At 35.2% G+C, this 17,559-nt stretch overlaps 1 protein-coding gene and 1 non-coding gene across 3 annotated transcripts in view; both read left to right on the top strand.

Moving 5' to 3' along the window:
* Positions 1-17,559, top strand: part of Mdga2 (MAM domain containing glycosylphosphatidylinositol anchor 2) — a 743,089-nt gene that overhangs the window by 646,416 nt on the left and 79,114 nt on the right. For both annotated transcript variants that reach the window (XM_031356255.1, XM_031356256.1), the window contains exons 9-10: positions 1,001-1,270; positions 15,990-16,138. In XM_031356255.1, coding sequence (XP_031212115.1) covers positions 1,001-1,270; positions 15,990-16,138 — 419 coding nt within the window. The remainder of the gene's footprint in view (positions 1-1,000; positions 1,271-15,989; positions 16,139-17,559) is intronic.
* Positions 7,990-8,124, top strand: LOC116081349. The gene has a single exon (XR_004114841.1). It is a non-coding gene; the product is annotated as a small nucleolar RNA SNORA17 (small nucleolar RNA).

Below are 17,559 nucleotides of genomic sequence, written 5' to 3'. Positions count from 1 at the left end.
AAAAAAAAAAAAAAAAAAAAGAATTCCAGACTTAGCAATTAATTCTGCAAACCTTTAAGCATTGTGAAGGGCCACTAGCTACAGCTGATAGTTTTTATACTGCCCAATTTGCAATTGTTAAGGGGCCCATAAACATCTAGTTAAAGATGAGCTTACCAATCCTTTCAGCTCTGTGTGGTGGTATAGCTAGCTTCCTTGACAAAAAAATGCATAGATCACATCAATTTCAGAGACTGACTTTCAATTGAAGATTATTAAAAGGTTTAGTAAAGGTTTGTATTCTAGGTTCCTAAAAAGCAAAAGATTTGTATTTTGTATCCTTTAAGTGGTTTATTGGAAATTCCATCATCAAAATAAAAAAAAGTTAGGTAGCTTTGATAGCAATTTTTAATTATATGAAAAAAATCATAAAGATACCAAATAATGGAGTTATTAACACTGGAAATAAAAACCATCTTAAGCTGAGGTATAATTTGCAAAGTGTGCTTAAGGTTTATACATGAATACTGTGGACTTTCAGTCCAAGGAAATCAAACTAATCCCTTTAAAAACCTTTTACTAATTTGTCTTACCTACTTTAGGAACCAATAAGCATCAGATTCACAAACTCAACAAGTGATAATTATAATTTGTGGATGGAACTGAACTCTTTCTTCTGTACATTCTTATATGAGTTTAATGTCCTATCTTGATTCTGTTTGTGCATGTATAACCTCATTAGTGCCTTACCATATAAATGAATAATCATGACAATTGTGTTTTTTTCTGAAAGATTTTTTTGTTGTTATTTTTCCTGTAAATGTTTTTGTAAAACATTGAATCTTATTTTTTGTCCACACTGAGAAAATTTTATTTCCTGGCTCAGTTTAAATATATTCTCCACCCACCTCTTCTCCTTGTTCTCTACAACATGTGTTTTTAAAAATACTCCCTCATAATTGAAGAGCCAAGGAGACTGCTGTTTTGAAAGCCTCATCTGTTTTAACCTGTCTTTTCCCAGATCCCCCAGCTGTGGAACCGGCATTCTTGGAAATCCGTCAAGGACAGGACAGAAGTGTGACCATGAGCTGTAGGGTCCTGAGAGCCTATCCTATACGTGTCCTGACCTACGAGTGGCGTCTGGGCAATAAATTATTACGGACCGGTCAGTTTGACTCTCAGGAGTATACAGAGTACCCACTAAAGAGTCTTTCCAATGAAAACTATGGAGTTTATAACTGCAGCATCATAAATGAAGCTGGAGCGGGAAGATGCAGCTTTCTTGTTACAGGTAGGACACTAAACTTCGTTTTTTAAAAAATAAATGCCAAAAGAGCGATGGATCTTAGGCTTACATAGATGTTAGAATGAAACCACTTTGTAAATGGTTGGGTTTGTAAATTTACCATTTGGTTGTTCTAGTTGCAACGTTTGCTTGACTACTTTAATGGCAAGTCTGCCGTTTTGGTGAGAACCGTGTCTGTGCCTATAAAACCACAGAGATGTTTATCTGAATTCCAAGGAAGTGCTGAAGCTCTGATTTTGTTTGTTCGTTTGGGTGATTGCACAGCTGATTGTGGTCAGTAGCATTACTGTGATAAGGCTGCGAGTGTAGATAGACACCTGGGCTGCTGGTTTTGATGAGGAGCAGAAATGTTTTGTTTTCTCACTAATGTTTGCCTCTCAATGTCCAAGGCTTTCAGTTTGCTCTTGGCTTGTCACATGATCTCAGATAATTCAAGGTAGAGCAACAAACTATACACAAAGTATGATAAGCAGGGAGAACAAATGAGAATTGTTTGATGTAAACAATTTAATGTCCCATTTGTATAATTTTAGGCCCTTGCTGAAATTATCATGATATTATCTACACTACAGTATATATGGTTTTTTTTTTTTTGCTCTTTTGAACCAGAGTTTTGAAATATATTAAAAGGAAATTACCTTTTCAATGTTATTTTCTCTTAGTAAAATTACATTTAACTGTTAGATTATTTGTGATATTGAATGAGGAAGCTGGCCTTTGTGTCATCTTTCAAAAGCTGTTATAAAAAAAATGAAAGTGTTCTGGACTGAAAACATGTTCATTAATAAGAAATCTAAGTGTTAAGTTCTGATTATAAGATATATCTCTAAAGCTGGACTCTCTTTGAGCCATTTTTGCTTCCTGAAACATTATATTAGAGAGATAAAATTCACTTTACTACTAAGGAATATGAAGTCATTTTTTTTTTTTACTGGACTTTCCTTTTGACTTTACAAGACTCTGATTTTGGCCTATGTCATTGAAAACCTTTTAGGATTTGACTCTTAAAGTAGACTGTTAAGCCAACATTTCCTAGAACAGTGGGTTTCACTTGAGCCAGGAGCATTGTCAGTGTAGTGAAATTTATAACAACCCAAGTGTTAGTTGTTGTTCAAGAAGAGACTTATAATGTGCTAGTTTACTCTCCACCCTTTTTCAAAAATGTATTACATTTTTATTTATTTGTTTTGTGTGCATGTGGATATATTTGTGAGGGTGTGCACTTTACACATGTGTGAAGGTCAGAGGACAGTTTGCTGTATTCAGTTCTCTTCTACCATATGAATCCAGAGATGGAACTTGGGATGTCAGGGTTGGTTTCCAGTGACCTTACCTGCTGAGCCAGGCTTTTCTACATGCCCCCTTGCTCCCAAGTAAAGGGCATGGAGGCTTAATAAATTTATTTTAAACTTCAGCATTATTTCAGGGCACATCTTCGTTTATTCTTCCCTGACTATGATGGCCTAGGCTACTTCCCAACCCCATGATCCAGTACTTGCCATCTGAGTCTCACCATGGATGCTTCTGCTTCACACCATTCTCTTTGTGACTCCCCAGCTTATGGCGAGTATCTCATGGTGAATCTCTTCTCTCTCTGGGTGCAGAAGTCTTGCCTTCTCTCTCCTATCCAGCTAATAGGCTGATCCGCCCTTTATTGAACAATAAGATGATGATATTTTACAAATAGTGAGTCAGGAAATGCTTCATAATAATGACAATAACAAAATCCAGGCTACATCTGTATCTCCCATATAGAAATCACCATCTGAATATACATCGCACAAAACCATCTCCCAACGTGACCCAGTTAGTGCTTTCCTACATAGTAGTTTTGACAGCAATAGGAATCATGTAGAGGCAATTTATTTTTCTCATGTTTGCACGAATAAAGAATATGACTTTCATTCATTAATCAAAAAAACAAAAAATAAAAAAAAGGTTATGAAATTAACTGCACGGCTTTTTCAACTCTTTTGGCCATAGGCACTTTCCAATTGTCTAATATGATACTGGTCTCTAACTTTAGCTATAGGGTTAGAACCATGATGTTTCTTTAAGATTTTCATTTGTTCCTCCCTATGTGCCCCAACTTCTCTTTTAAAAGGAGAAGACAAGCTGAGAGCAGAAGAAGCTCTAAGCTCCATCCTTCCACCTCACATCCATGGGGTGCAGCAAGTGGATTTTGATAACATGGAAAGGAATAAATCTGTTATAAGTTCCCTCACAGAGGGGAAGGAAAGACCCACAGGCATTATTTTCTTTTCATGGTGTGGGTTCTTCAGTCTCAGGTCAACATTATTGCTCCAAGATCTCCACATAAAATGAAATATTAAAAAAAAGAGAGGAAAAGGTCAAGTTCTAAATAAGGTTACAATTCAGGGAAATACATAGAGAGATGGGTATTTCCATAGAGTATGTATCAGTGGAAAAGTTCTCAAAAGAGAATAATATCAGAGTTAGCATTCATCAAAGGAAGGGAAAAATGATATAATTATATATTAATTAAAAAATTATACAGGTAACATTAGCTATGCAGTATGTTTTTATTTTGTTAGCCACTATTATAACTGAGTACAACACAAGACTATGTACTGGTATCTTAACTGAAAACATTTTTACAATGAGGAAAATACTTGATAGATGTTTATGGGCATAATAAACATGAGGCGCTAACTATGACTTCATTTTTATGTTCTGGGTTCATAAGACTATAATCATAATTGGCTGGAATATGCTCATTGATAAGTTATCTTTGTCAATGAAATATGCCAATTCAAGTCAAACTAAAAGAAAGGCAGGTTTATTTGGGAACAGGGCTACTGGCCAAGTTCACCAGCTTCAGGGAACAAAGAAAGTCACATAGGGATTATGGTGGGGAGGGGGTTTATGGGCTCAAGGTGAAGGAAAATGACATATCTGTGAATGTTAATGGAGAAGATACTTATACGAGTGAGCGAGAAGTCACACTTTATTAAGACTTTTGCAGAACAGTAAAAAGGTAAGGGAGATTTCCAATATATAAGGATTTAGTACAGAGACAGTAGAGATCTCAGAGGCAATGAGAGGTTCCCAGCAAGTTGCTGTGACAAACTGGTCAAAGGGCCTTTTATGGGATAATGGGTGAAGATGGAGGTAATATCATGATTTGACAAATTAGAGATGGAGGTAATGTAATGATTTGACAAATTAGAGGACCCCACAGTTTGTGCATGATTTCCTGGCAAAGAGAAAAGGTCATGCTTTTAGTGTTAAAAGCCAGAGCTGCCTGTTTAATCTCTAACTCTGGCTTTGTTAATCTTGACCTTGACTATGAGCCAGCCCTTAGGCACTGCCTGGCGATGCTCCCTTTGACCTTGTAGATGTCCTAAGCACTGCTGATGAAATTAAATGAAGTCATCTTTGTTCTCAGCTACCCAGAAGAAGTGACAGTGTTCATGGTCATCTTTCTGTCTACAGGGTCCTTTGGGGTAGAGTCAGGCTTAACAGAAGCCAACCTTACAATTTAGTCTACTGAAATTAGCTGCATTAGAAGCAATGTATTAAAATCATGAATATGTAAGAAGCAATAATGCCAACCTTGCATTTCCCAAAGGGGAAATGTCTCATGCAGCTATTCATCCTGCCTACCATTCACCAGTGCCTGTCTGTCTTTCTTCTCAAGAGCACTCTGCTATCTCATAGCCAGCTGCATACATTTTTTTTTTTGTCTTTCATCATTAGTGCTGCTGGCTTTGCTGTTTTAACCCTCACACTCTATTTTTACCTTACTATCCTTCCCCACTGCAGTTTCTGTAAGCAACTTGTAGGCCTCAGCATGGTTCCATTTCCTGTCCAGTCTACCATGAGTCAAACCCTGACCCAAAAGCAAGTTATAACAAATGCATAAATATAAGTGCATATTTATAACATTTTACAACTAAAATATGACAATATTTGTGAAGTGGAATGAGTACAGCCCTCAGGAAATATAATGAGCAGTGTGATACTTCTTACTGGTGTAATATGGGTGATAACAGGAACTGACCAACTAAAGTAGCATAATTTAAGCCATCCAAAGATTCCTAAGTTTTAAAAATAGTATATGATAGAAAATCAAATATGTTTGGGTTTATTCAAAACTATTCAGGAATAGCACAATAGCTGAAAAGAACTCTGAAGAAATGAATGACAAACTTGTTTGTTAGTAATTGTATTAAATGTGAGTGAAATTAGCCTTCCCATTAAACTGTTAAAGGTGGTAGATTGAATTGTTTGAAAAGAAATAATCTACAATATACATACTGTCATGGACTGGATTCATGTTATAAATATACTATGAAATGTGTGGGGAAAAAGTGTGGGGGATACATAATTGCCACAATGGGCAGACAAAAGACAGCTGACCTGGCTGTATTATTATTTAAAAAGTAAATTCCAAGGTAGTGAATTGAATAAGAAAAGTAAAAGGTCAAATTTAATAATATTGAAATGATTGTCAATATATGTACACATAATAGTAGAACTTCAAAATTCATAAACTAAAAAATAATACCAGAATAGACTATTGTATAATTATACTTGACTATTTTAGTTCCCATATATCAAAATTTAGAATAATATGTAGGCATAAAATTGTTAACTTTTTTAGAAGACATGAACTATTCCACTAAGCACATTTATTTGACCCATATTTACAGATAGCTATAGTGTTCATCAAAGTGGATAACGTGTTAATTCAACAACTTACGTGTAATATTGGAAAAAAGACAAAATTAGTCTTTCTAGAAACCATGGTATCCTGGAGGTCCTTGCCTTTGCAAACCTATAAGAAAAGTAAATGAAAAGAGCATTTTCATTAGAGAGAAAGAAGTAGAACTACATTTTTCATGAGTCATACTTTTATAGGAAATCTAAGAAATTTGTTGGAAAATGAATATAAATTAATCACATATTTTAAAAATGGCATAATACAAAATTGATGAAATCAGTTATTATTTCTGCACATACCTGTCCCTTGGCATTTGTAGGAGATTGATATTGTATATAATGGCATAGTGTTTGTGTAAAATCTCTAGATGATCTCTTGCATACTTTAATAACTAGTTACTTATGATACCTAGTGCAATGTAAATGATAAATAATAGATGCTAGTAATGTTCTTTAAGGAATAGTTACCAAAAAGGAATTCTTTTTGTGTTTAAGACAAACACATTCTTTTATTAAATATTTTCAGTCTGTGACTACTTAAGTTTATGTTTCCAACTCATGAATATACTGAGCTAACTGCAATGACCATTTTGAATTTTTATTGTAAAAAAATACATGTAATGACATCAAAATGGAAATAAATTTAATAAAACATGTATAAGATTCCAAAATATTTCAAAAAAGTCAAATAAAAAATATTAAACATAATTCTTTGTTCATATTCAGGGATGGAAAGACTAGATATTATTTTGATATATTAATTCCAAACTTCTTTGTGGACTCTATGGTCTGAAAAAATTCTAATAAAACTCCTAACTTTTTTTGTAGGAAATCAAAGACTTATTCTAGATTTTGTATTATATGCCAGAAAAGGAAAAATGAACTAGCTAAATCATTCTATCTCACTTCAATGCTTCTATAAAGCCAATTTAATCAAAGTGGTGCAGTTTTGAATAATGATGAATAAACACATCAGTGGGATTGGATACAGAGTACATAAATAGACTTCTAGAGTTGCTTATCTAGAGTAGTTGACAGCTTAAAAACACTAGAACAATCTCCTGAAGAAAAATGCTAGAAAACAAATAGGCAGGGAAGATGATTGGGTATGTAAGTGTTTGCTGAATAAATACTACGACCTAAGTTTAGAACCCTAAAACACATTTTTAAATGCTAGCTTTGAGGCATTTATTTGTAACCCCTACACTGGAGGTACAAGCAAATCTTAGGGACTTGCTCTCCAGCCAGTTTAGCTCGAACAGTGAATTCCAGGTTCAATGAGATCCTACCTGAAAAAAAACAAATAAGTCAATTGGAAAATAACAGAGGAGGATATCCTCATATCCACCTCTGGCCTGTATATGTATATGTGAACACACCTACACTTACTATGCACACTTACACACACACACACACACACACACACATTCTTTTGGATAAATTGTACTGGAACAATTGGATATCTATATTAAAATCCCTAAAATAATAATTCACATTACAGATAAGAATAAAACTGGCTAAAGATCTAATTATAAGGAAATAAACTTTAATATTCTGTAAGAGGAAAGCAAAACAAATTCAGAAAATGTAAAGACTTTTCAAAAACAGAACATAAGATTCAGTTATTAAAAAATTAGACTTTAATAAAAGTGCAGACTTCTCTTGTTCCAAAGATATTAAAAAATGAAAAAGCAAGAAACAAAACATAATATGTCAAGTATATAAAGAATTCTTATAACTCAATAAGTAAATATCTAACTTAAAATTGACAAAAATCTTCAGTAGACATTTCATAAAATAGTATATAATTGGCCAATAACCAAATGAAAAATCATTACCATTGTTATGAATCATAGAAAAGAAATTTAAACCACAATGAGATCATAATACATGCACACATCAATCTTATTTAAACTAAACTTTAAAAAGCTGGCAATATCAAATGTTGAACACATCAAGGAACTGATTGTATCTCATATTGTTGGTAAGAATTCAAATTCCAATTAAGAAATGTAAAATCTGTCTTTGGAGGCATTGCAGGTTTGGCCACTGTGTCACATATGCATCAATAGTAGGTGGCTGAGAGGAGAGAACCTATGTCTATGCTCAATGTTCTGACCTATGAACATCTGAAATATTAGTGACATAACATTCCCTGAAAAAAACAAGCCCGAGACTACCACCAATCTGACAATGCACAGATTATGATGGGCTCCGAGAGTGGGAATAAAGCCAGACTACAAGAACCATGCCTGGGACCGCAGGCTTGGGATGGAATGAACTGGAGAGATAGATGACCCTTGAATAGAGCCATGCAGACAGGACCAACAAGCAGTAAGCCCAAGATTGAGATTACCACCAGATGGGTGCCATGGGGACTCTGACAGGGAAATAGCCTGAGGTGACCACCAGACTTGTGTTGCATAGGCCTGGGAGATCAAATTTTGAGAAAACAAATGTCAATTGACAAGTGGAAGTGAAGAATTTCAAGCCGCTCATAAAATGCATTTTACTTTGTCATAGAGACTTAAGGAACAAGTGGCACATGCAGTAATATGAATGAGCTTCAAGCAGTATGGTTCTTGAAAGTTTATACTTCATGAGTATAGCATATGAAAAATTTTAACAGGTAACACTAATTTCTAATAATAGAAAAAATGTTTCTTGTTTTCCTAACACCAAGGGTGCCTAACAGTAATTTCAAAGGGGTAGAGTCTATGTCTTGCTTGAAGTACAGGTTATGAAGTAATACATATTTTCCAAACTCAGGAAAATCTGCACTTAAAATGTGTGCAAGTGAGAGAAAAAGAGTGTAGCTCAATGTCAGAGAGCTATGCCAGCTTGCATGAGGGGCTGAGTTCATGCCAGCTTGCATGAGGGGCTGAGTTCACACCAGCTTGCATGAGGGGCCGAGTTCACACCAGCTTGCATGAGGGGCCGAGTTCACACCAGCTTGCATGAGGGGCTGAGTTCAGTCTCCAACACTCTGATAATGAAGTGCATTGTGTCTCAGTAAAGCACTAGTGAGAATGTGGATGATATTCACCAACTAAACCAGAGTGAGCATAGAAAATGCTCCATGATATCTACCTTATTCATGTATTCAAATTTCAAATCGATATTATATTTATATACGTTACAAAATTAGTTTTCCTAATACCCTTCTAAATCAGTGTTCATTTTCCTTCTAAACCAGTGTCAAAATACTTGTTTTTAGGGACATTTAATGGGCCATTCTTTGCAGTATTTTTCTTCCTCAGGATAACCATTATATTTTTTTTCAGTTATATGCCTTGTTTCAAAAGACAGAATGACCAAATAAATCAGTATCAGAAGCTATAAAAATTTAAATTAGGCAGATATAAATCAAATTATGTGTAATCGCCATTGTGTAGGTGGACAATGCCGTTCCTGTTCAGATAACGGGCAAAAAGATATCAGCAAAGCTAATGAAGGTTAGGGATTCCAAACTACTTCTCATGCCTTCCTTGTGTATTTTGGAGTATGCATGAGATGTGGTATAAACAGTCTGAAAACCCAGTTTTCCTTGTAAGAAAAGAATATATATTCCTTGGTGCCAAAGAAGTCTTGTTTCTTAAGGAGCATTTTAACATTAAGTACCTTTAATAGAGCACTACCAACTGTCTGGATTATTTCCACCAACTAAACACCAAGTAAATTGGTTTGAGCATAGGAAGTGTTTCTCAATATCTACATTAACCATATATACAGGTTCATACCTTGGGTTACCACCATGACTAACCTGGGGTTTGTAAGATGAACTAAGGCTCTTTAATTTGAAGTCCTTTCTCTATCCTGTTCTGAGAGTCAGGTTCATAGATGTAGTTATTCTCAGGAGTTGTAGTAAAATCTACTGTATTGATTCAACTTATGTTTTAGAGAAAACAAATGTTCCTAGAATGGTTTTTACATGGTGTTCAAATTCACTTTCTAATGCTATGATAAATACCTTGACAAAGAGCAACATTGAGAGGAAAGGTTTTATTTTATCTTACAAATCCCAAGTTATAGCTTATGACTGAGGGATGGCAGGGTAGGAACTCAAGGCAGGAACCTGAAGTCAGAAACTGAAGCAGAGGACAAGGGTAAATGCTGCCTACCAGCTTGTTTTCCAGTGCTTCTGAAGCTTAGTTTCTACTACAGGGTAGGTCCACCTGCCCAGGAGTAGTACTGTCATTCAGAATGAACTAGGCCTTCCCACATTATTCATTAATCAAGAAAATGCCCCAGAGACATGGTCTTAAGCCAAACTGACATTTCCTCTTTCCAGATAGTCCTATTTTGTGTCAGTTTGACAAAAAACAACCAGCACCAGCACCCGTAGATATCAGGTGATAATAAAACCAATCATTGAAAGAATCAAAGGACTTTTCAGATCAGTGGACTCCCAGGCATCTCCCTAACCTCCAGTTATCTGCTTAATCACCTGGCATCTGTCCATTATCCTGGTGAGATGTTTAATGGATGAGAACAATACAGAAAGTGTTTCAAGGGTATGCCAGAAATTAGACATAAAGCAGTCAGGAGAGATTGCAAAACATGCTGTGTCTTCTTTTTCCAGTGGAGAGGACTTACACATGCGTGTGTGTGTGTGTGGAGGGTGTGTATGTGTGTGTGTGTGTGTGTGTGTGTGTGTGTGTGTGTGTACGTGCATGCGTGCATGTGCATGTACATGTGCGTGAGAGAGAGAAAAAGAGAGAGAGAGAAATTTGGATGGAACTGTAAATTGAAGAAATCAATAATGTATTTTTTTTGTTTGTTTTAAAACACAGGCAATAATCAATGTCATAGAATCTCACTGAAGAGATAGTTGTTGCTTGAAAATTTTTCTTACATTACTCTAGTAAACTTCTGTTTTAATTTTAAGATGCCATAAAGACATCAATTTATAGAAGACCAGGGAACAAACTTTGGGCGAATACCCATGTCAAATCAGAGCCAAACCAGAGCTTCTTCGCAAAGTGAAAGGAACTCTTAATTTGAAGTCCTTTCTTTATCCTGCTCTGAAAATCATATTCACAGATGTTATAATTGTTCTTGAGAATTGTAGTGAAATTTACTCTATTAATTCAAGTTACATGCTTTGGAGAAAGCAAATGTTCCTAGACAACTAAGAGCATGGCCTCTGTACTCCTCCTCCTTCTCAGGAGCACTCCTTGCTCCCTGCCTGCATGCTCTTTGTTACATTCATATTCAGGGATGCCCCCCCCCCCATGTGCAGCAGTAACCCTAGCCAAGAAGTTAGTACTCACACTATGAACATTCAGTTCTCTCAATCTTGGAGTTTCTAGGCCAGTTCATTTATCTGTTACTTCTCTACACGCACCCCAAGAATGGTCCTTCAAATGAAAGCAAGGCTTTTAGGTACTTTGATACTACTCAGTTTTAAGAAAGTACATAGCATTCTGGAAGACTGAATAGGTTTATTGGCAGCTTATTATATAGTCATTATTTCTGAGTTAAATGTTTAAAAAATATGTATAATTTTCACTTGAGAGATTTACTCAGTCAATTGTTTCTCTTTAAAAACTCCTGAGTTGATAATGTTTTCACACAATGATACAATATGGTGTAGGAAAGGACTCCCAGGGACACAATAGTAATTTATGTTCCTTCCTTATGTAAAGAAGGGCAGAGTACGTGGACAGAGGGTCTCTTTCTGTTATTGGTGGTAACATCATAGCAGGTGATTCACGAGCACCTATGTGTAAATTTGGGACATGGTGGAGTGATGTACCTTCTCTGTATAGATGCAGCTCCTATTCTAGAATATGTTATTATAAAAATGACAGAGTCTAGATTTGTATACAAACAAGCACAGTGGTCCAGAACAAACATTTTTTATTTGATAACCACATATCACATTCCCTGTTGCTTAAGATAGCTCCTTTCTATTATTTAACACAAGTTGTGTCACACATTTGAAGATAAGGCAATCCTAATTGCAACAGGCGTATATACTTTTCTCCCTGTGGCAGGAGACTGAGAGTCATATGTGTTTGTTACATATATTCATGGCACTCTATAGTGGGTTGGTCACTTTAGTCAGTATTCAGTTTTATGGTGACTCTGAGTCTCAATCACTTTACTAGTGCTGATTGTAAAAATACTGAAAATATACACAAGCAGAGACCCATGGCTCCTAAAATATTTTTACAGTTTATTCTTAATTAACATATCATCAGAGTTAGTGTTAAGTTTGCCATGGGTTTTTTTTTCATTTTGTATTGGTTATTTTATTTATTTCTATTGGTTATTTTATATATTTATATTTCAGATGTTACCTCCCTTCATAGTTTCCCCTCCACAAGCCTCCTATCCCCTCCTCTCACCCCCTTGCTCCCTCACCTGCCCACTCACTCCTGCCTCAGTGGCCTAGTGTTCCCCTATCCTGGGTCATCAAGCCTCCACAGGACCAAGGGATTCCCCTCCTTGTGATGCCAGATAAAGGAATCCTCTGCTACATATCCAGATGGAATCATGGGCACCCCCTATGTACTCTTTGGTTGGTGGTTTAGTCCCTGTAAGCTTTGGCAGGGTCTGGTTGGTTGATATTGTTGTTCTTCCTATGAAGTTGCAAACCCCTGCATCATAAATTAGAACATTGCCATCAAAAGCAATGCTAATTATTCTCTCACAGATGGCCAGCAGTGCCTGTTTTTATTATTCTATTGTATAATATTACTAGTTATAACATATTGATAATTTCTCTTTCATGCTTCTATATGTCCAATACTGTTCTAGATAACTGGCCTTACTGGCTGTACATAATAGTATACTTTCTTGTGTGTTTGTTTAACTGTATTTTGAAATCACAGTCATTGGAATAGGGGAAGGAGTATTTGTATGGGAAGAATTCTGCCTTCTAGGTTGAGTATATGTGCATCTAGTATCATGAGGTCTTGACTTTCTTGTGTACTTCTTTGGAGTCAGTAGCAAAAGATTTTATATTCACACAAATACTCCTTATTGGTGAGTAATAATCCCTATATAGAACCCAATATCACTGAGGTTCTAGCTTCCATTGAACCTCCCGTGTGGCAACATCTCTTATCCAATAGCATCATGGGCCTAAATATGCAACTCACACCAATATATAAACTCACACAAATACAGAAAACCAACACTTCCTCTAGTTACAGATTCTTGTTCACTGTCTTGTTCTTAATTCTGTGTCCCTTGACTGCAGAAGAATTTTTTGTTTGTTTCTTTTTAAGCTTAAGCATACTTTGGCAAAGTCATTTGATTATAATTTAACCCGACATTCGTGGGCACAAGTGTGAGAATAGTTAGTGTTTTAGCTAGCTCTGTCATGTCAGCAATTCATCATGGTTTATTATGGTGGGAAATTTCTTTCAGTATCTTGGAACCTAAAATAAAATGGAGTTGATTTCATTTGTGATGATTTATCAGTACCTCCTAGGATAGTGACCTATATAAATAGGTTAATGATTCTTCAACAAATGAAAAATGAACTGATATCCCTCATACATATTCAAGCAAATTCTATAATTCATTCCCTAAGGTAAATTTGCATATTGTTTATCTTCCTACATCCACTTTTATGAGAAATATTGATTTTACAGAGTATATATTTACTCTTGACCACTATCAGTTCCTTTCCTTTTTTGTCTTTATATATGTGTGCAGTATAGCTTTATTAGTCTGTCCATATAATCTAAAACACTTTAATGCTTTAAGTGGGAATAATCATTTCAGTATATTTGTAGCTTTGTGCTTGAAACTATGTTTTCAAAGCTCAGTTAACAAGTTTAAAATTTTTTCCCTAAAATATAATGTTCATGTTATCATAAAAATTTCATGCAAAATTCTGAGTACTATAATCATTTCTACCTGAGTATTTTAAAGATGTTTTAAAACCTAAGCTCTCTATATTGACACACATCGTGTTTCTAAAAATGATCTCCAAGTTTGGGTAGTGGATAGAGATTTAGGTCAGTTAATCTAAAATTTTCAAACTGTAACATGCATAAAGATAAAGTTGGAATGTAAAAAAGTAAGAAAATATTCTTTATATTCTCACTAGAACTAGAATAAAAATGAATGCTATATAAAGAACAACAAAAATGTTGGGAATTTGTTCTCTCTTCAACCAGCAGATGTCATATTTGGATGTCTGAGCTCAAAACTACATTTCCATCATGACTATATGTGTCTTACGATTGAGAGAAAACAAAGTAAAGAATCAGAGAAGACATTCCTTATGTTTTTTAAATCTAAGGAATATCTATAACCATTACAGCATCTATTTTATTACCAATAAATACTATTTAAGCACCTTGTAAATCTCACCTCCACTTTAATTCTTAGTATAATTATTCAATTAAAAGGAAAGCTTTATCAAACATTATTTTTGAACCAAAATCAAGACCTTATTGTATCTGATTATTTGTCTATATAATTTTCATATGTCATTGATATGCCTGTCCTGACTCAACATTCCTTTATCTGTAATACAAGCTATTCAATTAATTTCAGAATTGTTTCTGAGTTAACATTAGTTTATTTATAGAATGACTTCAATTTTAGTTAGTTAGCTAGCAGCATCAGCTTACAGATACCAAAACAGTTGTCATAAATCAAGTGGATTAAAACAATGAATGTTTTCTTCTCATTGAATTCTTGGCTCAAAAGTTCTAAATGAGCCAAAGAAACTAAAGCAGAGGCCAACACCAAGACAACATTGATTCTGGATTTCACTGAACAATTAAAGAAAACACTGCACATAATATTTTCGTTAGGACTTGGATCTATGTTACCAGAATTCAGATATTTAATGTGCTTTATCTAATTTTACTAGCAAACTGGCAAACATTGTATCCCCTTTGTCAACACTGAGGAAATTCTTTATGGTAATGATTATTGTGTTCAATGTTTCCTTATCATTTATTTGTTGTGGCATTACTGTTTGATAAAAGTATGCCTTGTTGGTTCAAAACTTTAAATCTTGTGTCAGATCTACTATAATAGGAAGCACAAATATATGTTTTCTTTGTATCAGGTGTTCTTCAGGGAAGTTGATCATGCATCTCCCTCTATACTTCTTTGATGATATTGCTTTTTCTTATCTTATCTTAATTTTCTTTCTCTTTCACACTTGATGGCTCTTCTTGTTTTGGGTCCTGGGTTGTATCAGTACTTAATCTTCTTTTCTCTCTGTTAGTAATTTTTTCAGTAAAACCCTCAACCTCAGCTCTTTAATTTCTGTGAGTATGCCTCAAGCTAGCAAGACTGCACCTCCAATCCTTAGTGTTCCCTTATTCCAGAGTAGTTAAGTCCTGGATATATTCAATCTATCAGTCAAATTTCTTTAAAAAAAATCTTCTTACTGAACTTTTCTCAAAAATTCAGTCCTTCAGTAGCTCTGTGTCAATTGGTTGAAATTTCATTCTCTGAGCAGCTTAGCCTATGACCCTGGGGTCATCCCTGATTCTCATTTTCTCATAATCTTAGTCAAAGTCTCAAAACTACCCAGGAATCAGATTTGACTTTAATAATACAACTTTACAAGCAGAATGGTTTTCATGGAAGAAGGAATATATTTTTTTAATTTATTTTTTAATTGGATATTTATAGGCTTACATTTCAAATATTATCCCCTTTCCCAGTTTCCACTCTGCAAACTCCCTATCCCATTCCCCCTTACCCTGCTTCTATGAGGGTGCTCTTCCACCCACCAACCCACTATTACCTCACTGCCCTAGCATTCCTCTACACTGGGGCATCACGCCTTCACAGAACCAAGGGTCTCCCCTCCCCTTGATGCCAGATAAGACCCCTTCAGCTCCTTCAGTCCTTCCCCTAACTCCTCCATTGGGGTGCCTGTGCTCAATCCAATGGTTGGCTGCGAGCATCCACATCTGTATTGGTCAGGATCTGGCAGAACCTCTCAGGAGACAGCTGTATCAGGCTCAACAGTGAGTATGTAGAAGGCCTGATGTTGCTATAGTCACACTGAGTCACTTTCTGCTTTCAGGAAAGGCCTATGCCCCAGAGTTCTACTATGACACCTACAACCCCGTTTGGCAGAACCGACACCGAGTGTATTCTTACAGTCTACAGTGGACACAAATGAACCCTGATGCAGTAGACCGGATTGTTGCATACCGTTTGGGTATTCGGCAGGTAAGAAATTTGGTGCTTATTTTGTTTTTGTTTTATTGTAGTCCCTTGTTAAGACTTTGTTGCTGTAGTTTTTATTAATATATTGAATGTATTATAGGATTTGTTTTTAATTTTTTAATCTCTAAATTTTATTTTATGACAATATTGTTTTTCAAAATTACTCAGATTTACTTACCAGTATATTAACCTATGCATTTTCTATTACTGGAATAAACTTAATAATTTCCTTTCAGCCTTCTGAAGGGCTACATCTTCTAGATATGCTCAAGAAATTATATTGTGCACTGCTATGAAAGGAATTTAAGATGTTCTTGTGTATACTATTACTTTATTAACCCATTACTCTTTCTCTAGAAGGCTTATGTATCTTTACTTGAAGGCTGAGATATGTACAGGATGTATAAAAAGTTCATATATCTGATGAATATAAATAATTTAGTAAATTGAAAAGTAATTAAGTAAACCATTCTAATTCAGCTGAAGATTGTAAATTATGTGAAATGATTTATGTATTCTTCACATGAACCCATTGTGAAACTCGATCCTTGCTGATATGAATGGCAATTCTAAATTACATATTGCTCTTTAACTTGCTTCTTGTTAGATATATATTTTCAGGGTGGCTATTTCAATATTGCAAAATATTTTGAAGCAAAACTTTGAATCTCGTATAGGATTTTAGTAGGTGTTCTAATTCCTTAAGTAAATCAGAGACTGAAAATCTGAGATAGAACAATACAAAAAAATCGCCTGGAGATCAACTGTTTAATCAACATTCACCCAGCCCATCCAGTGTTTTCCCATAGAGCTACTCAATGTATTGTGTTTAAATCATTCATAAGAAAATATCTAGTAATGCAGACAGAGTTCAAGGCTCATTATGAGTTAAATGGTTTCATCATTACTGTTTTTAAAATCAGACCATGCAAACACAAGGTATTTGATAGATAAATCATTTCTGACGCAGGCACTCAGAATACAGTGGTCAGCTGACTCCAGATCGTTCAAAACGCTCTTCTTGCAGTGTCATCCCATTTACAGGGCTACCAGGTTAACCCACTGGTCTGTTTCAAAGTAATTTGTCCTGTGCGTTTCAATTTCATACTTTTCCTTAACAAGATTGACAGAAATTTCGGGTTAGCATATCTTTTGCCCCTCACCTGACAGAGTCAGCATTATAGCCTTGCTTTCCAAAAAATTCTGCATTACTTCAATTGATATGTACGGGCAGAAATGCACACACATGGGAATGTATACAAAGGTACAAGAACAGTTTGCAGAAGCTAGTTCTTTCATTCTGCATGTGGGTCCTAGAGATCTAACTCAAGGTGTCAAACTTGTAGTCAAGCACCTTTACCCAGTAAATTAATTCACTGGCCTCTTCTGTATTCTTGTTTTATTTGTTTGTTTGTTTTGGTTTT

The sequence above is a fragment of the Mastomys coucha genome, unplaced genomic scaffold, assembly GCF_008632895.1.
Source record: "Mastomys coucha isolate ucsf_1 unplaced genomic scaffold, UCSF_Mcou_1 pScaffold6, whole genome shotgun sequence".
Classification (NCBI taxonomy): domain Eukaryota; kingdom Metazoa; phylum Chordata; class Mammalia; order Rodentia; family Muridae; genus Mastomys; species Mastomys coucha.
This window is presented reverse-complemented; position numbering and strand designations above follow the sequence as displayed.